At 36.1% G+C, this 27,614-nt stretch overlaps 1 protein-coding gene across 2 annotated transcripts in view; it reads right to left on the bottom strand.

Moving 5' to 3' along the window:
• Positions 1–27,614, bottom strand: part of TMEM135 (transmembrane protein 135) — a 192,861-nt gene that overhangs the window by 136,417 nt on the left and 28,830 nt on the right. For both annotated transcript variants that reach the window (XM_036426250.2, XM_036426249.2), the window contains exon 4: positions 27,235–27,268. In XM_036426250.2, coding sequence (XP_036282143.1) covers positions 27,235–27,268 — 34 coding nt within the window. The remainder of the gene's footprint in view (positions 1–27,234; positions 27,269–27,614) is intronic.

Here is a 27,614-nt window from a genome sequence, read left to right as displayed (position 1 = left end):
CTTTCTGTAAAAAAATCGATAAAATATATTTTAAAAATAATAATAATGTTAATGCCATTCTCTTGCAAGTGATTTTTTTTTAGATATAGGATTATGAAACCAGAGATAAAGAAAGCCATTTCATAAAAATAAAAGAGTCAATTCATTAAGAGGACACAAATTTAAACATTTGTGCATTTAAAAACAGAGAACTAAAACACATGAGTCAAAAATGGATACAACTACATGGACAAATAAGATAAATCCACAATTATAGTCAGAGATTTTACAATAAATGAGGAGATAGTAGAGAGAAAATCAATACAGGTATGAGCGTGGAAGACTTACAAATCAACTTAACTTAATTGCTGTATATAGAACACTACACTAAACAAAAGCAAAAACATTATTTTCAGATAATACAAAACGTTTCTCAAGCTGCACTATAATCTAGAAAAAAGGAGAGAAGGCATGAATTACTATTATCAGGAATGAAGTAATATCACTAAAAATTATTCAGAAATTTAAAAAATAATCAAGGAATACATAAATAATTTTATGCCAATTAATTTGACAGTTTAAATGAAATAAATTCCTTGGAAGATACAAATTATCAAGGCTTACATAAAAAGAAATATATTAGGTAGAGAGCACACAGACATATTATAAAGTTGTACATCTGAAATGTATACAATGTTATTAACCAATGTTTCCCAATATAGTGAATTTTGAAAACTGAAATCTAAGTAACTCTATATCTATTTTTAAAAATGAAATAGTAATTAAGCACTTACTCACAAAAAAATTTCACTAATACATTCTTACAAACATTTAAAGAAGAAATAATTCCACATCTACACAAACTCTTCCAGAAATCTCAAAAGAAGGAAATGTTTCTTGACTTACTCTAGCCAAATCAGACAAAAACATTACAAGAAAACCCCCATGAACACAGATATAAATATGCTTAAAATTTGAGTAGACTGAATTCAACAACATATAAAAAGAATTATATATCAAGTGAGGTTTAGTTTAGATTAATTTAAATGCAAACATTGAAATATATGTCACTCTACCAAACTAAAAAAGAAAACCACATGATCACCTCTATAGATATGCAAAAAACATTTGACATATATTCCTGATAATAAAAACTTTCATAAAAAACTAGGAATAGAGCTCTAACCGGTCTGGTTCAGCCCAGAGCATCAGCCTGTGGACCAAAAGGTCTCAGGTTCAATTCCAGTCAAGCACATTTACTTCGGTTGTTAAACTCCTCCCCAGCCAGGGACCTGATTAGGGTGTGTGCAGGAGGCAACCAATTGATGTCTTTCTCTCACATTCATATTTCTCTCTGTTTTTCCCTCTCTCTTCCACTCTGTCTAAAAATCAATGGAAAAGCATCCTTGGGTGAGGATTTTAAAAAACAAACAAACAAACTAGAAAAAGAGGGGAACTTTCTCAATGGAAAAAATGTCAGCTCAATTTAAATTAAATATTATAGCGAAAGTCCAAGCAAATGGAATTATATAAGGAAAATAAATAAAGGCATCCAGATTAAAAAGAAGTAAAATGTTTTCTTTCCTTTTTTTATATGACAATCTAATAATAAGAATAAACAACTTTTCCATTCTAGAAAAGGCAAAAATATGAAGACAGTGAAAAGATCAATGGTTGTTAGGGACTAATGAATAGATAGAACATGGGATTTTTAGTGCAATACAACTATCCCATCTATAATAATAAAAGCATAATATGCTAATTAGACCGGACAGCTAAACAACCTTCTAGATGACCTTCTGGACAAAGCCAGGGTTGCGAGTGGTGAGCCCCTTGCACAAATTTTGTGCATCAGGCCTCTAGTAATACTATAATAATACTATAATGATAGAGGACATTATACATTTGTCAAAATCCATAGACCTGTACAAAACAAAGAGAGTACCCTAATGTCAACTATGAGTTTTAGTTAATAATAAGGTATCAATATAGGATTGTCAAATAACCATTAACAATTGTAATAAATGTCCCACACCAATGTAAATTGTTAATAATAGGTGAAAGGGGGAAGAGAAAATATGGAACTATCTATACTTTCTGCTCAAATTTTCTATAAAGCTACAATTGCTCTAAAAATTAAGTCTAGTTTTAAAAAGTATATACAGGGGTGGGCAAAAATAGGTTTACAGTTGTGAGTACATGAAACACAGGGTTTATTCCATGTTATTATTATTGTACTAGAGGCTGAGTGCACAAATTCTTGCACTCGGTGGGAGGGGGTTTCCTCAGCATGGATTGTGAGAGGGTGCAGGCCAGGCCGAGGGACCTGACCAGTGCATGATCAGGGCTAGAGAGGGACACTGGAGGTTGGCCAGCAGGGGAGGGACCATGGGAAGGCTCCAGGGCATGTCCAGCCCATCTCGCTCAGTCCTGACCAGCCAGACCCCAGCAGCAAGCTAACCTACCAGTTGGAACATCGGCACCCTGTTGGTCAGTGCACATCATAGCAAGTGGTTGAGTGCCTTAGCATATCATTAGCATATTACATTTTGATTGGTTGAATGACCATCCAGACAACCAGACATTTAGCATATTAGGCTTTTATTTCATAGGATTATTTTCCATATGAACAACTGTAAATCTGCTTTTATTCACCCCTGTACATACAACCTAAAAAGAAAAATGAAAATAGAAGGTCAAATGAAAATAGAAGGTCATAAAAAAGAAAAAGAAAAATACTCTAACAAAACACATAAATGAGAAATAACACAGCCCGGCCAGTGTGGCTCTGTGGTTGTGCATCAACCTGTGAACCAGGTCACTGCTGGATTCCCAGTCAGGGTTATGGGCTTGATCCCCAGTAGGGGTAATGCAAGAGGCAACCTATCAACAATTCTCTCTCATCATTGATGTTTCCATGTCTCTCTACTCTCTAAAATAAATAAAAATACATTTTTGTTTAAATAGCATCTATTATTCAACTAAATTAATTTAATAAATACAAAAACTTGGGTGATATTAGATGACTCTACCCATATGAATTTATCAAGTTAAAAAATGTAACAGCTACTCACTTCACACTACGGTACCAAGAGTACATTAATAAAGATTATAATTTCCAGAAGCACAGTCTAATCTCTACCAGGCGTCTTCAAACTACGGCCCGCGGGCCACATGCGGCCCGCAGAGGAGTCTGATCTGGCCCGCCAGGTTTTTTGGGCAGTGAGTGCAGCCGAGGTGTTACAGTAGGAATTAGTAGTTCATATAGTCCGGCCCTCCAGCTCTCTAAGGGACCGTGATCTGGCCCCCACTTTAAAAAGTTTGAGGATGCCTGCATAGACCATGAAAAGAACACTAAGGAGAGGGAAAATCAGAAGGAAGAACTGGGAATAATGAAGGCCATTCCTTTTCTATGATGTCAGAATCTCAGTCATATGGTTTCCAAAATATCAATAGAACATTACTTTCAAGAAGTTATGTCCTAAATTCTAATCTATTCATCCAAGTCCTCCCAGAAAAAAATCAGAATTGTATATTCTTCACTACCATCACTATTATCATGGAATTTGTTTTAAAAGCCTGAGTTTTAGGTGACATCACTGAATCCTAAAACTGCTACTCTTAAGATTCCTTGTAACTTACTTTAAAAAAGTAAATGTATTATACTTCAACTCTGTCACTGGTAGTTAGTTATCCAGCTACTTGCATTCAAATACAAAATACATGTGAAATGAGTAGCTATTACATGTTTTAAATTAGTTAAATTCCTATCGTTGGAGTCATCTAATCTCACCCAATGTTTTGTATTTATAAGCCCAGTGAAAAATCGCCTCACCTCAGAATTTGTTAAAACAAAATCTTTTTCATGGAGAACTCCACATTTATTTATCAGTCCTTAAATATTCTTGGTTCTAGATGTCTGGAGAATTATGAAATAGTTTCCTAAATACTTATATTTTAATAATTTGGGGCTCATTCTGTCCAAAAAGAGAATGTAAACAGTTTTAGATTATTTACAAAACAGTATGGAACATGTATCCCTCACACACTCACACACACACACAAACTCTGTTGATCATATAAACTTCACTATTCCTTTCAACTACAGCCATAGCACTAATACTTTTTTTTTAAAGGAAAACAGAAGTTATAAATCATAAAATGAGACACTAAAAAGATGCAAAAGCCCCAGATATTCACAGTGTTAAGCTATAACTGTAAGAAAAATAAACTTAAAGCTGTTTAATTTTCAAAAAAAGAAACAGCATGGGCATTCAGAAGAAATAGTTTAAATTACTGTTTCTTAGAACCAGCCCAAGGCTTCTAAGCCATATAGTATATGAATACATAATTTACTTATCTAATAATCAACTGCTGATGTATCCTTGAGATGAAACTTTAAAATTATAAACTTGCTGCTCTAAACATTCTGGTTGGTTTCTCCTGATACACATGGTTAAAAATATTTCTAGTACATATTTAAGGAATAGATTCATGAATTGTAAAATGTGTGTATATTCAATTTTATTAAAAAGAGCCAAAGTGGCCCTCACCAGTTTAGCTCAGAGGATAGAGCATTGGCCTACAGACTGAAAGGTCCAGGGTTCAATTCCAGTCAAGGGCATGTACCTTGATTGCATGCTCCCTGCCTGGGTCGGGGGCATATGGGAAGCAACCAATAAATGTGGCTATCTCACCTCTGTGTTTCTCTCTGGCTCTCCCTCTCCCTCCACTCTCTCTGAAAATCAATAGAAAAAAATATCCACAGGTGAAGATTAAAAAAAAAAAGAAAAGAAAAAAAGAGCCAAAGTGTTTTCCAAAGTTGTACTAATTTGTACTCCTACCAACAACAGATAACAGTTCTCATTATTTCCTAGTAATATTTTTTGTCAGGATTAACAAAAAAAAAGTTTAAGTATCTTGAAAATATCTAAAGAAACTCTGACATAAACTGCTGGAAGCTAATTTCAGCATGTCATAATAAATGCAAGGTTGATTGGCTTCTATTGTATATTCAGCAGGGCTGAAGATACATATTATTGCTGCTGGAATAGATGAAAGCATTTCCCCAAACCTGAAAATCTGCATATATTATGGCCTGGTATTGGAACAGACCAAGGCAATTCCTCCAACCTGACAATGCCTACTGTATACCAAACCTTGCCTTTGATATGTTTATGTGCTTTGCCTAAGGGCAATTTGTGTTAATAAAAAGCTAGGGGTCCAGAAATTCAGAGAACTTGGTTACTGAAGCTAGGCTCCCCAAAATGCCTTCCAAATTTATGTTTCATATCTAGTCTCTTTATTAATTTACTCACAGCCCCTTCTCCAATTTCCTAATAACACTCAAGTAAACTTTAGACCCAGCATGATCAGTCAGAACACTAATTTGAATCCTTCTAGATGCTGAGAAACACCCCAGCTGTAAACTTACTCATTTCTTCAATAAATATTTTTCTGCTACCTACTTAATGTTACTAAAAATAGTACAGTGATAACTCAGTAATCAAAAGCATTTCCTTAACCTTCTCTTGATAGCAAGAAAGTCACAAATACTTGTTCTGCTAAAGATTCTCATAAGTAAAAGAAACATTCAAGGGATAAAATATTTTTTTTAAAAAAAAGAGAGAGAGAGTATTCAGAGAGTTGGAACAGCTGGAGCAAAGACCTACTCAGAGGATTAGAAAGATTCAAGTATTTCTGTACATGCATATACATATGTGCAATCATACATGCTAACATGCATGCACACACATGCAATCAAGACCAGGATAAAAAGTGTCATCAAAGTGTAGATGTGTTTTCCAGCTCCAATATTCTTAATGGGAAATTATAAAAGGTTAAAAGCCAAGAGTTTTACTAGACTATACAACTATACAGCAATTTCTCTGTGAAACAAATTCAGAGAATAACTGGAGCTGGACACAATAACACTCAAGTAAACTTTAGACCCAGCATAATCAGACAGAACACTTTTGGATGTAAAAGATGTTGAAAGTCCCTCTCACCTCCAAAACAGATCTTCATTTCCTCCCACAGTGCCTGAAACCACATTTGCATTATTGTTTTCTGTTGGACACTCAGGATTTTTTATTCATTAACAAATATCTGCATTAAATTGCAAATATCTCTGGACACAGGAAACTTATGAAAACTTAGCTGACAAAGATAGGCACCTAAAGAAAAACAGAAATAGGAACAAAGATACTGAAAAAGAAGTTGGAAAGAACCAAACAAAAAATCTGCCTTCCTCATCATTTTACAGATATCTGACCCTAACAGCAGTAGGAAGAAACATTACTGCTATAGTTAATTGGTTGAAAATTGCATCTACTGAAGACGAATAAGTATCCTAAATTGCAAAAAGTTTTGTTTGTTTGTTTATTGCTACACCTTTCCAGTATGCTCTACCAAATTACACTCATTTCTAACTACACGGGAGTATCATACAAATTCAATTCCAAACATAATTTAAAACAGGAGGAAGAACTAGGAATGAAAACAGAGTGGCTCATAAAAATAAACAGTGATGTGTCAGAAAGTGAAATTCCGGTGCCACAAACCTGGAGGCCATGAGTCTTGATTATTCTCCAAAAAAGCCTGCTTACGGAGACCGTGCAGCTGGCACCCATGGAGCAAGTGACTTATAATGAATGGAGCCCTTAGAATTTTGTATTAATTGCAGTAAAACATTTAAGAATCTGGCACTTCAACTGGTTAGTTCACACTAATTGAACACAATGCTAAACATTATCCTCAGACACCAAACTATTTAACAACCTATAAACAACGACTCAATATGGAATTCTTTGTCTTATTTAAGTCAAAAGAAACCAGATTACCTTGTTATAGGTTGAACAAAGTAAACAGAAATTGGAAAAAATCCAAAACTTCTCAATCAATGTTGGCTTCTACTAGGTTTGGGCTGTTAATAAAAAATATATCGTAAATAAACTTAAGCCTTTTTTAATCTATACTTGTATGTGTGTTCTTAAAAAGAATGTAATAAATTCCAGTTCTTAATCTTTCCCCCTTAATTCCACTATTTCTCACTATTTCCTGTACTTGTTTGCTTCTGCTGTTGACTTTTATTTCCATCATAAGTTACACCAATAAAAATTCAGAATCCTAATATAAATTTTGTAAACACATACAGTATCTTTGCCTACTGAGTAATTAGATGCCTACTTAACCTTATTTAAATGTAATACTGCCTTTCTAGTACTTCCAAATATGCACAGTCCATACTTAATAGAAACTTTATTAGCAATTTTTATCACCAAAAAAATGGGAAACATGTCTCTTTAAAAATGTCAGGTTCATAATGGTTCAATCAAAGAATCCCTTTCTCTCACAAGTATGTATACATATAAATAGTATGCTATATGATAAAAAAAGAAATCTATAGCACTTCTAAATCTGTACACTGTTAGCAAGTACTAAATTTCCTTCCCAAACAAACAAAAAAAGGAATACAGTATACTAAATTTTTCTAGAAAGTTAATTTAATTTTTATTATGATCACGTAAATTCACTTTTAATGAAAGAATAATTATCAACAATTGTTTGATGAAATATTTTTAAATATTTGATAAAAGTGAAATTAAACTAAATTAAAACTTTTGGTGCTACTATATATGTAAAAATATACATTTATATACAAAGGCACAATAGTCCAGAATTATAAAGACAAAGCTACAAAGATTTGTTTCAAGCCTACTGAAAAAAAATGTGAATTATAATTATTTTTCAAAATGATCAATGAAGATTTATAGTAATCCTGTGAATTTTACATATATATATATATATATATATATATATATATATATATATGCCTAAGCAACCAGCCAACCAGCCAATCAGCCAGTACCTATGACACGCACTGCCCACCAGGGGGAAGACACTCAGTGAAGCAGCTGCTGAGTGACAGCAACTTTGCAAAGTGTCCTCTCACACTCTGGGACCCCTTGGGGGATGTCAGACTGCTGATTTTGGCCCAATCCCCACAGGCCAGGCCAAGGGACCCCACCAGTGCACAAATCCATGTACCGGGCCTCTAGTATTCTATATTTGCATAGCACTTTAAGGTTACCTTTCACTTGGAATAGGGGTTTTAACCTTTTTTACATCATGAATGCTAAGATGGTTATTAACAATACACTCATGGGTATTCTCAAGATTATGGGTAACTAATGTCATGCTAGAATTCATCCCTTTATCTCTGGTTCAAGATATCAGGATGCAACTTGTGCAGGATCCCACCAAATTTGTGCAAGGGTGAGGTCCCTTGGCCTGGCCAGTGATCAGAGACAATCGAGGTGACAGGAGGTTGGCTGGTGGGAAGGGCCACAGGAGGCTGGTTGCCCAGACTGGGGACATCAGGCCAGCGGGCCAGGGGGAAGGGGCCACAGGAGGTTGGCCAGCTGATCCGATCAGGGCCATTGGGGCCAGCCAGGAGGAGGGGACTATGGGAGGTTGGCTGTGGGAGTGCATTGACCACCAAGGGCAGCTCTTGCGTTGAGTGTCTGCCCCCTGGTGGTCAATGTGCATCATAGCGACCAGTCATACAGATGTCTGGTCATTTGATCCCTTAGGCTTTTATATATATAGCTAACTAAGTACATTTCACTGGTACAAGTAAAAATGTACTGGAGTATGCCCATAGCAGATCTTAACACAATACTATTTCTCCACACTAAGAAAATGGGTGGGAGATGTGGTGAGAAGACACATGGTCCACACACTGACTGTAAATTTGTCTTTAGTAAACAAGTCAAACAAATTTGTATAAATTTTTAAGGCTAACCAAAATTTATCTGCACTTACAAAAATTATCTGTAAAGTTTAATTAAAACAATTTTACATGACATTTAACTTTTCAAGAGCTCTTATAATCATCTCTCCAATAGCCTGAAAGCTGGCCCCCAGACTTCCTAAACTGCTCCCCATCTCCCCTACAATTATTTCTTCCCAAATCAGCTAGAGTAACTAAAAAGCAAATCACATCATATCACTCTGTTTAATTCTCCAATGGTTTTCTAGTAGATATAAAATAAAACCTGAACTCATCACAGCCAACAATGTCCTAATATAAACTTTCCTCTGCCTATCTTTACAATATCATTTCACATCATTCTGTATGGCCATAACAGTTTTCTTGGCTACAAATCAAATGCATCAAGGGGTCTATTTACTTAATATTCACTCTCCCTGAATACTTTCACAAGATCTTCTCAAAATCTATCTCCTTAGAATAAAATGGTGATTAAAATAAAATATCAAGTCTGGAAGAGCTTACCCGTGTAATAATTAATGTCAAGACACTCAGCAAAATATCTGGAAGGTAGTAGGGGTTCAATAAATGTTAATTCTCATCTAGTTTCTCAATAAGGATAAGATGTTTAATCAGAGAATAAATGAAAAGCCAACTGGGCTAGATAAAGAGTTAACAAATACAGCCATGGGCCAAATTCATCCTACCACCTAGTTAGCATGGCCCACCAGCTAAGAATGTTTTTTATATTTTTAAATAGTAATGTAGGGCAAATATTGGCCCTCTAAAAGATATGTTGGAATTGTAATCCCAATATCTGTAAATGTAACCTTTTTTGAAATAGGGTCTTTGCAAATGGAAGCAAGGTGAAGTCATAGAAGATTAGAGTGAACTCTAAGTCCAATGGCTGGTGTCTACAAGAGAAGGGAAAAGGTGATGGATACAGAAACAAGGAAGAAAGCCATGCGACAACAAAGTCAGGAATTGGAACAATGCAGCTTAAAGCCAAGGAATCCGAGGATTTCCAGGAGCCACCTGAAGTTGGAAGAGGTAATGAAGGACTCTTCCAAAGACTCAGAGGGAGCATGGCCCTGCAGACCCAGATTCCTGGCCTCTAGAACTTGTGAAAATATATTTCTGTTGTCTTCAACCCCCTAGTTTGTGGGAACTGGTTACAGTACCCCTAGGCAAATAATACAAATAGGTTTTTTTCAATCAAAAGAACTGTCTTTCTTGACATGTAAAAATGATATAAAATGCAAATTTCAGTACCTATAAAGGAAGTTTTTTTGGAGTACAGTCATAGTATTTGTTTTACATATTGCCTGTGGCTGCTTTTGTCTTACATTTTCAAAGTTGAATAGTTACCATAGAGACCACATGGCCCTTCCCAAGCTGGAAATATTTACTATCTGGCTCTACACAGAACAAGTTGGCCAATACCTCTTCTTAAACATTAGCCCAAGTCACAAATAACAGAGCACTAAAATAGATTTGCACCAGTGAGAGACGACTAAGTAGTAGCTAAATAGTAAATGAAAGTTTAAACAAAAAAAAAAAAAAAAAAAAAAAAAAAAAAAAAAAAAAAGGTATTTTTATCCTGACAAATGGTTTAATATTTTAATGTAAATAAAAATTTGGCCAAAGACTAGCAAAATGCAAAGGTATTCATCAAGAATAGTCTGATATGTCTTATTTTGTGAAATAAGTTAGATAACATTAATTGTACGGAGAAGCTGGATAAAAAGGAAGAATTCACTTTATTGAGTCACTTGTGTTCGGCAGATAATATGCAATAGAAGCCTCCTGAAAATAGTATCAAATAGAATTGAAAACATAATTTAAAAATTCAGATATAGATTGACACTCCCTAATCTTCTTAGAATGCCAATTCTAAGCAATTAAAACATTTTACTGGCTAAACACTGAAAACATCCCAATTGGCCATGTTATAACAGTATTCCTATTCTAAGCCATTCTGGTACTTTCAGAGTGTTTATCCTAAAATGGAAAGTTTGATCATGCTATAGTATACCTATAGTTCACTTTTATAAGATATTATTTAAACTCCTATGCTCAGTATATTGCCTTTCACAATAGACCCCAACCACTATCCAGTCCCATTTTATATCACTTCTCAATATTCCAGAAGTTTCTTCAATAGTTGTACTTACACATACTAGTACACGTTATAACACTCTATGCTTTCCTTTGTAACACCCGTTCTGATTTTAATTACTTGTTTATTCTTCCACACTAAAGTGAATTTTATGATGCATGTCTGTCAAGTTCACTATGACATCCATAGCACTCAACACACTGTCTGGTACATAGGTGCACAATAAATATAAGTGAATAAAGAATTAATAAATGAGCAAACTATTACTAAATATGCCAAGGCAGCCGGGACCGGTTTAGCTCAATGGATAGAGCGTCGGCTTGGGGACTGAAGGGACCCGGGTTCGATTCCGGTCAAGGGCATGTACCTTGGTTGCGGGCATATCCCCGGTAGGGGGTGTGCAACAGGCAACTGATCGATGACTCTCTCTCATCGATGTTTCTAACTCTCTGTCTCTCTCCCTTCCTCTCTGTACAAAAATCAATAAAATATATTTAAAAAAAAAAAAAAAAAAGAATATTAAAAAAAAAAAAAAATATGCCAAGGCAACTCAGGATTCTAGTTTTCTTCGCATAATGCTCCCTCTAATGAGAATTCCTTTTGTCTTGCTTATCTTCCTGGGAAATCTTTACTAATCCTTCAAATATAGCCTCCTCAGTAATAGTTTCCTCACATTACCTAGCAAATTGTTCTGCCCTTCCTCCACATTGCTAAAATACTATTGACCATATTATATTGTAATGTATATTTGTTGGTACTATCTCTTCATTAAACCTTGAGTTTCTCAAGGATAAATTCATCATTTTCCCCCACCACTTAGCCCCATGTTTGAAACATGTGAGTAGTCTAAATATACTTGCTGAATGCATAAATTAAGATTATCTTAAAAATTTAAGACAACAACATTATAGAACAATGCATTTATTTTCTTGATTAATATGTTTTAATAATTTATTGAAGTGCTTTAAATAACTGTGATATACTTTAGTTCAAGTAAAATTTAGAAATTAATAAAATTTAATTTGTTATAAATTACTTTCTTATAGAATATATCCATCCCACTATATGACTTAAAATAATAGTTAGGATAAAATCTAAAATTCATTTTTCATCAACATTTCCATTTCAGAGATAGTAACTATAATTAAGCCATTTAGCATTTTCAAGGTAATCTTTTTGGTTCTTCATCTATACATTTATATACACCCATTTGAATGTGTGTGTGTGTGTGTGTGTGTGAGTGTGTGTGTGTGTGTTTGTACACATATGCTATAAATTTTAATATTAATATGTGTACCTATGTACTAGATCTTGATCACTAATTTATACAAATTCTATTCAGACAGTCCATCTTAAATGCATCCAAAGTAAATTTCATAATTGCAATTTTCTAATATCTGGAATCAATTACATTCAGGAAAGTTGCAAAAAGGCCACCCAGTAATAAAACTTAAATTGTGTCTGCTGTCCTGTTAGTGATAATTTTTTATTGCTACTTCAGTTTCAGATGTCAGAGTAATGACTTCCATATTCTGATTAGAATGCAAATTGAAGCCATATGTTAGAAAAGCATAGGTTTTCAAACGTCATTGTTTTCTAATTTTAAGCACAATAAAAGTATGTTTATAAAGACTAGCAATTATCCAGATGAATTTTGTCAATTCTAAATCTAGAAAATGTGGAATTTTTCATTGTAAACTATGTCAATACATGCAATTGTAACACATCAATTAACAGCCAAGATATATATACCAATGGCCAGAGGGAAGTCAAAACTATAAAACAATAACAAGATTAATCTTATTTTATTTTCTTCGAGAGTAAAAATTGAGCAATGATTTTATAAACCTATTTTTAACCTTTAGACTTGCTAAAGTAACTAAAATTATCTTTTATCTATATTCTTATAAATGAAAAGTAAACAACAGATGGATATTTTTTATATATTTTGCTGATGTATTAAATAAACAAAAATCTACACAAATCAGTTTAATAAGTTTCTAAGATTATGCTACAAGTTTCCCAAACACCTTCTTAGACTGAATTCAAAAATGACCAGCCCAATTATGAATTTAAATACTACATGCTTTACTTTTTTTTTCATTTATAACAAGAAACTGCTATTATAAAAATATATTTTGTTTTAAAAAGAAAAAATTTTAAAGTTATAAGAAAATCTCTGTTTAAATAGTATTTTTAAAAGCAGAATCAAGAGTTAATATTTCTAAATGTAAGTACTCAAGAGTGAATGTTTCTAAATTTATTTACCTAATATCACCTAGATATAAAAAACAGAAAAGTCATGCCAGCTAAGCTGTTAAATTACACAATTTGTAAACCTCAAAGTTAGTTAAGTCAATTACATAAATATAAAGTGAAGGTGACCATTAAAGCATTTACTGAAATAAAGAGGTACTGTCGTGAGATAGAGATAAACCACAGCTCTCACATCCAATATCACTTTATATTACATTTTAAAATGTTCAACTTGAAATATAGAGACAGAAATCTTTCAAAATAAAGTCATTAAAATCATTTCCAAAAAGTCCCTAAACTAAAATGATCTAGAATTTAGGTTTAATTAATAAGATGGTATCAACAAAATGTCAAAAGCTTTGATTATATTATTATTTTACTAACACAATATAAACAGTACACAAATGTTCCTTAAAATCTGGCTTCTAAAAGTTCTTAAAATAAAACAAATTTCTTTATATATTTTTAAAACTACAATATAAATTAAGTCATTAAGTACATAATCAGTCCCCATCTCTGGCTAATTATCAGGGCTTCTTTTACAGATCTGCACATTCAAGGTCACACCAAAATTCTTCGTAAATGCTGCTTTTCTTGGGTTCAAAGAAAACAAATAAAGGTAACTATGTGTGAATATACTGAGGAGTGGTTCTGTCGTCTATTTTAGACTTCTGTTTTTTGAGCTATTTGGCAGGACTAGCTAGCCAAAGCCTCTGTTATAAAATGCACAAGTACTGCATACTTGGTTGACTAATCTGTACAATTACTTTCAAAGTCTGTACAGATATATCCCTCAATTTGCAATCGGCGTCAATACTGTGTTTTTTTTTTTCTTTTCCTCCTTATTGAATTTAGTGGGGTGATGCTGGTTAACGATTATACAAGTCTCAAGTGTACAATTCCACAACACATCATGTGTACACTGTATTGTGTGTTCACCACCCCAAGTACTGTTTCTTTTGCCCTTCTGATTAAGAGTGGTTTGTAACACATATAAAAATAGAGTAAGCATTATTCTGCAGTCCATTACTCCAACATATACAACTCTCATGAGTAGCTCATTGAAAGCCTTACATTACCAGCCATATAATGAACTTTATTTTATCTTATCAGTATAAACTATAACTTTCTGACACCTGGAAGAAACTATCCAAAAAGCAATCTTTGCTCTGTGAACTAAGTCTGATATACTGAATGACAGAATAATGATTTTATATTCTTACTAGAGGCTTGGTGCATAGATTTTATATTCTTACTAGAGGACTGGTGGGGTCCCTCAGCCTGGCCCCTGCCCTCTCGCAATCCAGGACTCCTCAGGGGATTGGGCTGAAACTGGCAATCCAACAACCTCTGAGGGATGTAGTAATATGCAAAGCAGCAGCAGGCAGCCAAGGAGCCCAAGCCCAGCTTGGGCACCATATGGGAGCTCCTGCTTATCCCGGCCCCTCTGTGCCTGCAGCCTCTGCTGCCCCCACTTGGTAAGCTCGCTGAGTGATGCTCCCATTGTGGAAGCGTACTGACCACCAGGGGACAGCATTGAGCATCTGCCTCCTGGTAGTCAGTATGCGTCATAGCGACTAGTCAAATGATCAACTGGTCGAATGGTTGACTGATCACTTAAGAGTGACTATACACACACACACACACACACACACACACACTATTGGCTGGGGGGGGGGGGGGGGGGGGGGGGGGTCCCCTCAGCCTGGCCTACATCCTCTCCAATCGGGGACCCCTTGAGGGATGTCTGACTGCCAGTTTAGACCTGGTCCTAAACTGGCAATCAGACATCCCTCTAGCAATCTGGGAACGCAAGCTCCTAACCACTCGCCTGCCTGCCTTCCTGCCTGGCTGTCTATCTAATCACCTCTAACTGCCTCCCCTGCTGGCCTGACCTTGCCCCTAACTGCTCTTCCCTGCTCCCCTGGTGACCTGATTGCCCCTAACTGTCTCTGCCTTGACCTCCACTATCATGGCTTTGTCTGGAAGGAAATTAGACATCCAGAAGATGGCCAGTCAACACGGTCTAAAATTAGCATATTATCCTTTTATTAGAATAGATAGATTATATAGGGTTAGACTGCTTAAATGGAGGGGTGGGAGGAGTTTTTTCCAGCAGGAGGAGATGCTCTTGGTAGACAAAAATACACTATCCCTATATCTGAACTGATAGCCAGCCATATGCACTATATTGCCAAACCAGTCATTAAAAAATTGAAACACTTTCTTACACTTTACACCAAACAGCTGTTGCACTTAAAACCCCTCCTCAATCCCCACCTTAGGTTCTGTCTTCGCAGTTCACCCATTTCAGGTTCTGATTAGTCAGTTTCTATGCCAGTCAGTGTCAAAAGCTCTGTCTCCTAGGCAGCCATTGGCTTCTGGAAGTTCACCCAGATTTGTTTCAATTGGTCAGTTTCTATGCCAGTAAGTATCAAAAGCTCCACCTCTTAGGCAGCCACTGGCTCCTGGAAATTCACCCAGTTTTGGTCCTGATTGGTCAGTTTCTATGCCAGTCAGCGTCAAAAGGTCCACCTCCCAGGCAGTCATCTTGTAAGGGAGTGAGGGTTAATTTGCATATTGACTCTTTATTATTGTATATGGGAGGATGCTTGGGCTCCTAAGTTACAATCTAAGTTCTTTTTTTCCTTGATGTAGTTTAATTTTTTAAAAAGGACTTTAGAAGGTCCACAGTACCTAACAATAATTGTTTTAAAAACCCACAAAGAGAATTTTGATCAACTTAAAACAAGAAGTAAAATTTCAGAGTAAATAGTGAGGAAATGGTCTAACTGGAACCTTACTTTAAAAAATAAAAATACATTTCAAAAAGTTTCTTTAGCCACTAAATGCCACACTTCTCTGTGATTTAATTTGTTCAGAAATATAAACTTTTAAAGGTTACATTAAATGCCCTTTTACAAGATCTGCAATTTTATTTTTCAATTCTTCGGAATGAATCTACATTGAATTGTCAAATATCTGCAATATCCAATATCATCTGAGACTGACAAGGACAATGAGAGTGTTAATCTAAGAAAGATGTTTGAGTAAGAATTAGTATTTTGTTATACTAATTTTGGGTCTATACATCCTAATAGCAGGGAAATTGATATTGAAAGCTCCCAACCTATTGTATAACCATACCTGCAATCTAGTTTCCAAACTCTAAGGTATCATCATCCTTCATTGTTTAATGTACAATGTCTTGAAAACTGTTATTTCATTTATTTTGTTGTTTCAGGCAGAAGTGTAAATTTGTTCCCCATTACTCCAATTTGGCCTGAATCAAAAGTCATCTTTTACTTTAAACATAATAAATACACTTGTTTTATAACATTTTCAGATAATTCCAATACATGTACTCTCTGAATGTGTATTTTTCTTTTGTTGTTTTTGCCAGATCTTGTTTGGTGCCTTGTTTCCTTGTGTGCTTGAATGTTTTTGATTATCTTATAAAATTTCTATGTGAAGAAGGACTTCTGGGAAATTCAGGTATACATATTTTCTCTACTCCTCCCATTAATTACAACTAAAAATCCTAGACATTATATATAAAACGAATTTTACAAGGCTGAAAGGTAGAAAGAAGAAAGTAGACTATCTAGAGATCTTACAATCCTAAGAATGACACCATGGTAAATACCTAGGTTTTCGTTTTGCCTTATGTATCCCAGACTTGGAGCTGGAGAAGCCCACAAACTGGAAATGCTAATAAGCACAGACAAAAATCTGCTCTGTCTTATGACCAGTACAAAGGCAGCTTATCAAAACAGAAATTTTTAGACAATAACCATTATACTCCAGCCAAACACAACAGAAAAAAACAAACAATCTGTGACCAAGGGGAGAGCCTAGACTTCCACTTTCACAAGGCTGTAAACAAGGTGCCCTATCACCCTGAACAGGGGAAATTCAGAGAAAACCAGGTAGACAGCTGAGACTTTCACCCTCACCAGCTGGTAACTACTCCCAACCAAGGGTGTCAACAGAGACCACTCACTCCTACCAGCAGTAAACAGGAGCCACATCCTCTTTCAGGTGTCCATTGAAGCCAAATGCTGAGTATATGGGTTCTTTTGTATTTTCCTTCTTATATCTCTTTTATTTATATTCCTTTGTAAAATTCTGCTTCTTTATATCTGCTTTTTTATATTTAATATTTTCTTTATATTTGCCTTTCAATTTTTTAATATATATCTTATGTTATCTTTACAAGGCAAACAGAAAACAAAAGTACATAAAGACTAGTTGAATAATGATAATAATCCATGCCCAAAAAGAAATGGCACCTTTTTTTTCCTTTGGTCTTTTTGACCCTGTAAGTAGTCCTTCAAGTCACTTATATCAGAGTCCCTATTAGTTTCAAAGTTCAACATACAACTCTGAAGTTCCTAGGATGAATAGTCAAATTATTCAAATAGAAATACAAGTCAAAGAAACACAAGACAAAATTTTCTCTGAAAGTAAAAATAAATCTACCTCCAAATGAACTAGAATAATATTTTCTCACATCCCAAGACAATTCTGTCCTTTTATCAGAAAGTATGCAGTCTAAAATCCACCTTCTTAGCCTGTAGCCATGCACACCCAGAGAAACTCATAAAATGATTGTGTAAATATATTCATCACCACATTGCTTTGTGATGTTGAGAAATGGAAGTAACTGAATATCCATTGCTGGAAGAATGAACAAGTAAAATGTAGCAGATGAAATATCCTAAAATTAGAGAATAGTGATGGGTGCACAGCTCTGTGAGTACACTAAAAACAGCTGGATGATAAACTTTAAGCTGGTTTGTTATTTATATCTCAATAAAGCTACTATAAAATATAATAGGGCATGGATATCCTGGTGCACTATGCAACAATCAGAAGCAATGCATTGGAAGCATACAAAATAACACACAGAGGTCTTCAAAACAGTGTCAAGTTCAAAGTAATACAACAATACAGCTATATCTTGAAAACATGGTATTAAATTGTCCAACAAAAGGTGAAAAAAAGAGTCTCTAACAATTCCCCTTTCCATGCTCACAAGGTTGACTACAGTCTCTGGGAAAATCTCTATGCCCACTTTTGTGATCAAGTGAGCCATGGAAACTTTAACCTGTTAACCAAGCAGGACGTATAAATACGTCAAACATAAACAATATCGGGTACGGGTAGAATGTATGAATACGTCCTTGAAATATATGTTGCGCCCTGAAACGGGCGGGACGTATATTTCTGAACAACAAAGGTATTAGTCACCCATACATGTCTCCACATGAATTTAAGACACGGAGGGAATCAGTATAATTTCGCTATTGAGAATGGTGGACATGTTCTGGGTGAGCAGTGACAGGTACGTACTTACACTTACCTACCTATTTTCGTATTATATATTACTTACTTATATTTTTTATATCTCCAACCTTTATATAATAAAAAAAACATATAAAATTGATCCAATCATCAATTAATTTGTCAGAAAAGTTTAAAAGTTTTTATGTATGTGAACGAGAAATATGCGTAGATGAATCTCTTTTATTATGGAAAGGGAATTTATCTTGGAAAGCCCGATCCCACAAACCAGGACTGCTGGCTCCGAACTGTTCACCTGCCTGCCTTCCTGATTGCCCGTAACTGCTTCTGCCTGCCAGCCTGATTGATGTCTAACTGCTCCCCTGCCAGCCTGATTACCCCCAACTTCCCTCCTCTGCTGGCCTGGTCATCTCTAACTGCCCTCCCCTGCAGGGTTGATCACTCCCAACTGCCCTACCTTACAGGCCTGGTGCCTCCCAACTGCCCTCCCCTACTGGCCATCTTATGGTGGCCATCTTGTGTCCACATGGGGGCAGGATCTTTGACCACATGGGGGCAGCTATCTTGATCTTGTGTGTTGGAATGGTCAATCTGCATATTACTCTTTTATTAGATAGGATAGAGGTCTTGTGTATGGGTGGGGACCAGCTGGTTTGCCCTGAAGGGTGTCCCGGATCAAGGTGGGGGTTCCCTGGAGGCGTGAGGCGGCATGGGCAAGAGGCCTGTATATTTTCTATAGCTGTTTGCAGGCCAGCCATGCCCCTCGGCAACCCAAACAGAGGCCCTGGTATCTGGAATTTATTTACCTTCTTCAATTGAAACTTTGTAGCCTGGAGCAGAGCCAAGCTTTCTGCTTGCTCAGTGGCTACTGCCATTTCTGTTTAGATTTGTCTACCTTCTATAATTGAAACTTTGTATCCTTGAGTGGAGGCTTAGGCCAGCAAGGGCAGGCAGAAAGTTTGGCTTCCTCCATTGCCTGGGAAACTTAAGCCTCACTCCTGCTCTCTGTGGCCGCAGCCATCTTGGTTGGGGTTAATATGCATCTCGCTCTGATAGGCTGATGGGTGTGGCTGGTGGTGTAACAGAGGTATGGTCAATTTGCATATTACTCTTTTATTAGATAAGATATGCTAAGTGCTGTTTGTAGGTTCTAGGGACATGTCAGTAAGCAAGCAAGCGTCATTGCTCTTAAGCAGCTTATAGACAGTGAGAAAAGAAATAAATAAGACAATTTCAGTACTTATAAGTGCCATGAAAAATAGAATATTATGCATTACAGAATAAAGAGGTGTGGGGAAGCTGCTTACACAAAGCCCTAAAAGGCACAGTGAGTCATTTGAATTGTATCTGGGGTGTCATGGGAAGGAAAGGATTTTCTGAGTTTAAGCAGAAGTCAGACATGCTCTACCTTGTATTTCCAATGACTCTAACTCCTATCTGGAAGAGAGATTATAGGACAACAAGAATGGAAAGATGTAAACCAGTTAGGTTATAAAGATAGCTCCGAATGGAAATGGTAAGGTTCAGGCTACAGGAAGCCTCAGACTAACTGTGGAGGTAGTCACTCTATGATCCAGAATATATTTTAAAAGTAGAGTAAGATTTCCTAATGGATTGGACTAGGAGTATAAGGAGAAGAAAAGAATTAAAGATCCTATGTTTCTAACCTGAGCAACTGGATGGATGGTTGATACCATTTGCTGCACAGGGAAGGCTTAGAGGAGCGATTTGAGATAGGGTGTTTATAGCTGTTTTTAAATTTAATACTTTCAGTTTATTTCTTTTCATTTCATCTGTCAAATTTCTCCAACTAGTTTACAATCCATTTTGTATTTCTTTTGTATCCTAACGTGCCTAGCACAGCACTGATTTAATATATGCCTGCTGAATCTAATTAAATTGAAGTAGCTTTATAAGAACACATTTGAATCAACATTTTCAAGCCCTATGTTTGAAAAATCAAGTACAGATGTTTTATTCAAAGACAGTGCATGTTTAAAGTTAAAAAACAAATGCTAGTAACAAACCTACTAGATATATGTTTACAATCTTAAAATGCATGCATTGTTGAGTGGTTAGTGGCTTAAAAGAAATTGCAGAGAGAAGTTTTCAGAAGAACTTAAATAGAAAGACTTTTAAATGTCATAAATTATAATTAAACTAAATTTGACATTGCATTTTAAATAACTACAAGCAGCATATGATGAATTTTGAAAGACTGAAATCCTCAGTCATTGTAACAACCAACAAAATAAAAGGAAATCGTGTGAACATAAAATTTATGTGTTCTCTTTTCTGAATTTATTTATTTAATCCTCACAGAGGATATGTTTTCATTTATTTTAGGGACAGAGAGGAAGGAAGCGGGGAGAGAGACAGAAACATCAATGTGAGAGAGAAACATCGATCAGTTGCTTCCCATAAGTGCCTCCACTGGGGATTGAACCCACAACCTGAGCATGTGCTTTGTCAGGGAATCAAACCCATCACCCAACCAACTAAGCCACACTAGCCAAAGCTATGTGCTCTCACTTAATCACACTATGGCATCCTAGCAGCTGGTGTGCTTGTGGGTAATTGGTTCTGGCACATTAGCCCCAGGAAAATGTTTCCATCATTTTATAGCCATACCTTGGGCAGAAGCCAGAAAAATATTTAATTCTTTATTTTAGACCTTTTCTACATACCTTCTATACATTTTACACCTTAACAATTATTTTTCTAACAATTCTAAAAACTAAAAAAACTATACTGGTTGAAAAATTGTATACTTTTTCTTCCAAAATGTGTTTACTAACATTTAACAAAAAAACAGCATTTTCAGATGGGTATTAATTCAACTGACTTAAGTTTTTAATTTTTAAAAGTGTTAATCATTTCAATTATAAACCACTGGTCTAATAACTGAGATTTAGCGGAACTTACTAAAAGGTAATTATGTGTAACAAGAGTAACTACAGGGGAGCCCAAGGGAAGATATTTTATTAATTAAAAAAAGCATTAATAGAGATATCTCTTATTTAAAGTAGATAGTTTTTTACCTGACCCCACAACACTAACACAAACATAACTAGCAAAATTCATATTCATAATTACATAGTATAAACAATGTACTGTTTTCTACTTTGAGATAACTACCAACACTAAAAAAAAAAAAATAAATAAAAGCAGAGAGGTGTTTTACCTGCCATTGATTTACATAGTTCTCTCCCCCAGTAATATTTAAGGTCCTCAGAAGCAATGACTATTATTTTTATAATTCCTGTTTCACCTACAGTATCTAACACAATAGATGCTCTTATCCTTTGTTTGCAGTTTTTCCTAAACCCTGGCCCAACTTGGCAATCCTTGGAAAGGCAAGAATTTTGTGCTGTAGTCACCAATGACACATCTCTAAGATGGAGCTTCCCTCCAAGTCCTCTCCTTTCTTCAAGGTTCAAATCCCAAGTAAATCATAAAACCTTCTCTGATTGCCCCAGCCAAAAACTAACTCTCTTTCTTTAAGTTCTAAGAAATGTAACTGTTAACAAAATATTTGACATGAATATGCTATCCTGGACAATTAATTATTTATTCATTTTAAATTCACATCTAGTTATACATTGTTCCCTCAACTAAATTAAAATTTAAGGACAAATTAATGGCTTATATTTGTGCCCAACACCTACCAAAGTGCTTTGTACTTAATAAATAAATGTTCACTGATAAAAATAAAGACAAAGATGATAAAGATAATATGGAGTCAGTTCTGCATATTATTCAAAGGCATAGCAGTGTAATTGAAGAATAAATAACTGTCACAGCCAAATCTAACAAAATTATATTATTTCTAACCAAATAGTTACTATTTCACTGTTCCCAACATTTTGAGTGGGGCTGTGTATGTGTGTATGTATAGAATCAACTCATAATGAAGACATGGTCAAGAAGTGAAAAGGTAGGAGACAACCCTCCAAAAATTATCATCATGAGCAACAGCGGTGATGTGCTATGGAATTGTACACTTGAAACCTGTATGGTTTTATTGGCCAATGTCACTCCAATAAATTAAATAAAAATAAAACAATACAATTAAAAAAATAATAACTGTCTTGGCACAGTAACAAAAAATGTCACAAAACAATATGCCCCCAATTTTAAAAATAGGCATATAGTGTATAATGTGAGTATACATCTTTGTCTGTGCATTTATGAGATACACTGGAGAAAAAGGAATGAAATAAGAAAAAACAAACACTAAAATATTGGTAAATTACTACACAGTAAAATTATAAACTTTTACTTTCTTCTTTATGCTTTTCTGTACTTTCCAAATCAGAAACGCATACCTAAATACAATTAAAAAATTTGTTTAAATAAAACCTCCCAACATTTAGGAATTTTATTGTTGATGTTTTAACTCAACAATTTCAACTTAGTCTAATAAGCAATATAAAGTTATAAAGCAAAGTTAATTCTTAAAGCTTAATTCAGTACCTCTAAAAATACTTAAATTCTTACTTATTCTGAAACCATCACCCTGTTACTATAGTAACAGTTACATAATATCAGTATAAATAAAAGGCTCTTTAGATAAGGGGAAGATGAAGCTTATTGGATTTCATTAGTATCCAGAATATATCATGTGCAGATTAGATTCACTTTCCTTTAGACATAGTCAAAATCTATATGTAAAGCCTTTAGTCACATTAAATTTTTTAATGACAGACTCTTTATAACTGATTGACAAAAAATAAGACCAATTCATATTTTCCATTTTCTGAAAAACTTTTCTAATACTGAATTTTATTAATCTGGACAGAGAGTACAAATCTAGTTAACAGACAAATGCCCCTCCCCAAAAAAAGTTTTTCATTTAGAAAGAACTAGATATTCAAAGGTTATTCTAAACTGGAAACTATCACAACAACATGGTATAGTCACTCTGGAAAACAGTTAAAAATTTCTGTAAAAAACAAACAGCAACTACCATAGGACCTGGCAATCACACTCATGGGCAATTAGCCTAGAAAAATAAAAACTCACACTCACACAAAAAGCTGCACCAGAATATTTATTGCAGCTTTATTTGTAACTAGAGGCCCGGTGCACAAAATTCGTGCACAGGTAGGGTTCCTAGACCTGGCTGGCTAACAGGGATGATCTGTAGGGCAACTGGTGGGGTAATTAAGGGGCCCCCAGCTGGCACCTGCCTTGGTTGGCCTGGGGCCTGCAGGATGGGGGCAGCTCCTGTGTTGAGCATCTGCCACCTAGTGGTCAGTGTGTGTCATAGCTACTGGTCATTCCACCAGTCATTCCACCATTCAGTCAATTTGTATATTAGGCTTTTATTGTTTAGGATAGCCAAAAAAACGGAAACAAGCCAGCTATCCTCCAATAGGTGAATGGATAAATTAATATAGCCACACCATTGAACACTAGTCAGCAATACAGAGGAATGAACTAGTGGTATGTGCAACTTGAATGAATCGGCAGGAAATTATGCTAAATTAAACAGCTAATCACAAATAGTCTCTACTATATGATTCTACTTATATACCACTCCTAAAATGACTATAGGTATTACAGAATTATGGGAGTAAAGAATATATGAGAGGTTGTCAGAGGTTAACTGGGAGGAGAGTGGTAAGAATAAGGGGAAATTGGATGTAGTTACCCAAGAGCAGCAGGGGGATCCTTGCAGTGAAACAACTATTCTCTCTCTTGGCTACAATAAATATCTGGAAATATCCTGATTCTAAAGCTACTATAAGATAGCACTACTAAAGGAAATAGGTAAAGACTACAAATCTATTATTTCTTAAACCACAGATAAATCTAGGATTATCCTATATAATAAAGAGGTAATGTGCAAATTAACCCTTATTCCCTCACAAGATGGCTGCCTACAACCAGGCCAGCAGGGGGGTAAGGGACAACCAAATGACCGAACAAGCAGGCTGCATGGGGCAACCAGGCCAGCAAGGGGAGGCAGTTGAGGTGACCAGGCCTGCAGTGGTGGGGCAGTCGGGGACGACTAGGACAGCAGGGGGAGCAGTTAGGGGTGAGCAGGCCAGCAGAGGGAGGGAGTTGAGAGTAACCAGGTCAGGAAGGGAGGCAGTTTGGGGTGACCAGGCCAGCAGAGGGGAGAGTTGAAGGCGATCAGGTCGGCTGGGAGGTGCAGTTGGGGGCAATTAGCTGGTGGGGTGGGGGGGCAGTGAGAGGCAACCAGGCTGGCGGGGGAAGGGGGGCAGTTAGGGGCAACCAGGCCAGCAGAGGGGGGCAGTTGGGGTGACCAGGCCGACAGGGGGACAGTAAGGGGTGACCAGGACAGCAAGGAGGGCAGTTAGGAGAAACCAGGCAGTTAGGAGGGCAGTTAGGAAGGGGGCAACTGGGGCGACCTGGCTGGCAGCAGGGGGCAATTAGGGGTGAGCAGGCCGGCAGGGAGCCAGCTAGGAGCAACCAGGCAGGCAGGCAGGTAAACAATTAGGAGCCAGTGGTCCAGGATGTAAGAGGGATACCTGACTACCAGTTTAGGCAGTTGGACATCCCCTAAGGGATCCTGGTTTGGAGAGGGAGCAGGCTGGATTGAGGGGGACCCCCCTCCCGTGTACAAATTTCATGCACTGGGCCTCTAGTTTCAATATAAAAAGTTTAATCTTAAAAAAAATACAACATTTTAAGGGCACTTTCCAATAATGATTATATCAAAGTCAAAGATCTTCCCTTCAGGAATTTACAACCTAAACCAGGTAAAAAAAAAAAAAAAGTTTGTGAAAGTTTACTTAGACTTTAAAGATAAGTGATAAATATATGCAGCATTTGGGTACTAAAGTATCTACCATGTGGTAGTACAGAAAAGCATGTGCATGGCTAAACAAAAAAAAAATAAAAAACAAAAACACATTAAAATCAAATCCATTCTAGTATGCAAACATAATATTTTTTAAGTGTTGCTGTTTTTTAATAAGAAAGGAAAGCAGCACCCAGAGTGACTTGCTGCTACTAATACGTTTCCCACAGCACCTTATTATTTGTATTTCAGTCCTTTTCAAATATTATTATTTCTACTTGAAGCCCGATGCATGAAATTCATGCAAGAGTAGGCCTGCCTTCCCCTGGCCACCAGCACCGGCTTCACTCAGGCACCCGGGACCTGGGCTTCCCTTGCAGCCTCGGCTTCGTCTGAAAGGTCATCCGAAGGGACGTCCAGTTTAATTAGCATGTTACACTTTTATTATTATAGATTGTGACTTCTCCATTGGACAGCCAACACCATAAGTGCAAGGACTGTCTCTTTGTTGCCTATGAGCATATGAACACAGTAACTGACACATGTAAATTCAGAGCAAAAATTACATAATCTATAACTAAAATGAATTGGTAAATATAATTCTGAATTATATTTTCTTGTTACAGAATTCAAGAACTTATCAAGTAAATAAATATTTATCTTTTAGCTAAATTTTCCAATGTTGCCTTTTAATTCTAAACAACTGTAAAAGATTTTAATATACTTATTTAAATCTGAAGTTGACAGTGAAAATTACATCATTTTAATTACATATTTTCCATAAAGAATACCAGACTAGTTAACATTAATTTCACTTCTGTAAACTCAGAAATTTAGAAGCCTAGCTAATTATTTTATTACACTGCACATGTGTCAAACACAAGGCCCGCGGGCCAAATCCGTCCCGCCAGGCCTTGCAATGTGGCCCGCACCGCGCTGTCATCACTGCACTCCGCTGCGTTTCCATCACAATGACAGTTTATGACTGTTCAGTAAACCATTCAGTCCGCGATTTAGGCTGGATTTTAGATTTTGGCCCCTTCTCTGATTGAGTTCGACACCCCTACTAGAGGCTCGGTGCACAAATTCATGCACCTGTGGAGTCCCTTAACCTGGCCTGTGGGATGGCACTGAAACCACTCTCCAACATCCACTGAGGAGTCCTAGATTGCAAGAGGACACAGGCCAGGCCAAGGGACCCCCACCGATGCATGATCGGAGCCAGGGAGGGACATGGGAGGTTGGCCAGCTGGAAAGGGACCACAGGAAGGCTCCAAGGCATGCCAGGCCTGTCTTGATCAGTCCTGATTGGCTGGACCACAGCAGCAAACTAACCTACCGGTCAGAGCATCTGCCTCCTGGTGGTCAGTGCACGTCATGTCAACTGGTTGACTGTCTGCCCCCTCATAGTCAGTGCACGTCATAGCAACTAGTCAAACAGTTGACTTTCTGACCCCTGGTGGTCAGTACATGCCACAGCAAGAAGTTGAGTGACCTTAGCATATCATTAGTACATTACACTTTGGTTGAATGGACGACTGGACACTTAGCATACTAAGCTTTTATTATATAAAATATGCTGAGTGTTTGAAGATAGAACCAATGCTGTGTTGATGTGCAAGAAGAATGTACTTCATAAGAGCTCACCTTACACCATTTTTCCCATAATAAATGGCAACAGAAACATAATATGAAATTTAAATAAAGATGTATAGAGATACACAGATATAGATATAGATCCTATCAAAGATGAGTGTCTATGCTTTTTAAAAATGTCATAAAGGACACAGGCCTGTGAATCACTTTCCCCCTGAAATAGGTGAAATCCAGTCATATGTGACAGGAATAAACCAGCCGGCATCAAGCCTCTCTTAAACGTTTATATATATCCTTCAAAAATAGAGACAAAAAATATTCTCAAATTTTAGCAGCTTTCCCTTATTTTTATTTTTTAATGGAACTTATATTTAAAAAGATTTAAAAACGCATGGTAAACCCTCAAAACAAAAAACAAAAAAAATTACTTACCAAGTTGGCCATATAAATTGTGAGCAGCCCTCTCCTGAAAATAATTTTAAAAAGAGATTAAGAATTAATTTGACTTAATGATCACTTTATCATTTTTGAAAAATATATCAAAATAATTATCAGGAGTTGAGAAAAAGGGGTAGATTATGCTGAACTAATTTTTCAATACCCCAATAGTCAGATCTAAATAGATTCTACAAGTCATTCTGTTTAATGTTTATTAATTTAAATTTTTTTAAATTTCAATTGCCTAGTAATTAAGTAAGCTTATTGTGGAGAGCACATCACAGTATATAACAATATCAAATCATTATATTGTAGACCTGAAACTAATACAATGGCTATAGGTCAATTATATCTTAATTTTTAAAATAATTATT

The sequence above is a fragment of the Pipistrellus kuhlii genome, unplaced genomic scaffold, assembly GCF_014108245.1.
Source record: "Pipistrellus kuhlii isolate mPipKuh1 unplaced genomic scaffold, mPipKuh1.p scaffold_m20_p_9, whole genome shotgun sequence".
Classification (NCBI taxonomy): Eukaryota; Metazoa; Chordata; class Mammalia; order Chiroptera; family Vespertilionidae; genus Pipistrellus; species Pipistrellus kuhlii.
This window is presented reverse-complemented; position numbering and strand designations above follow the sequence as displayed.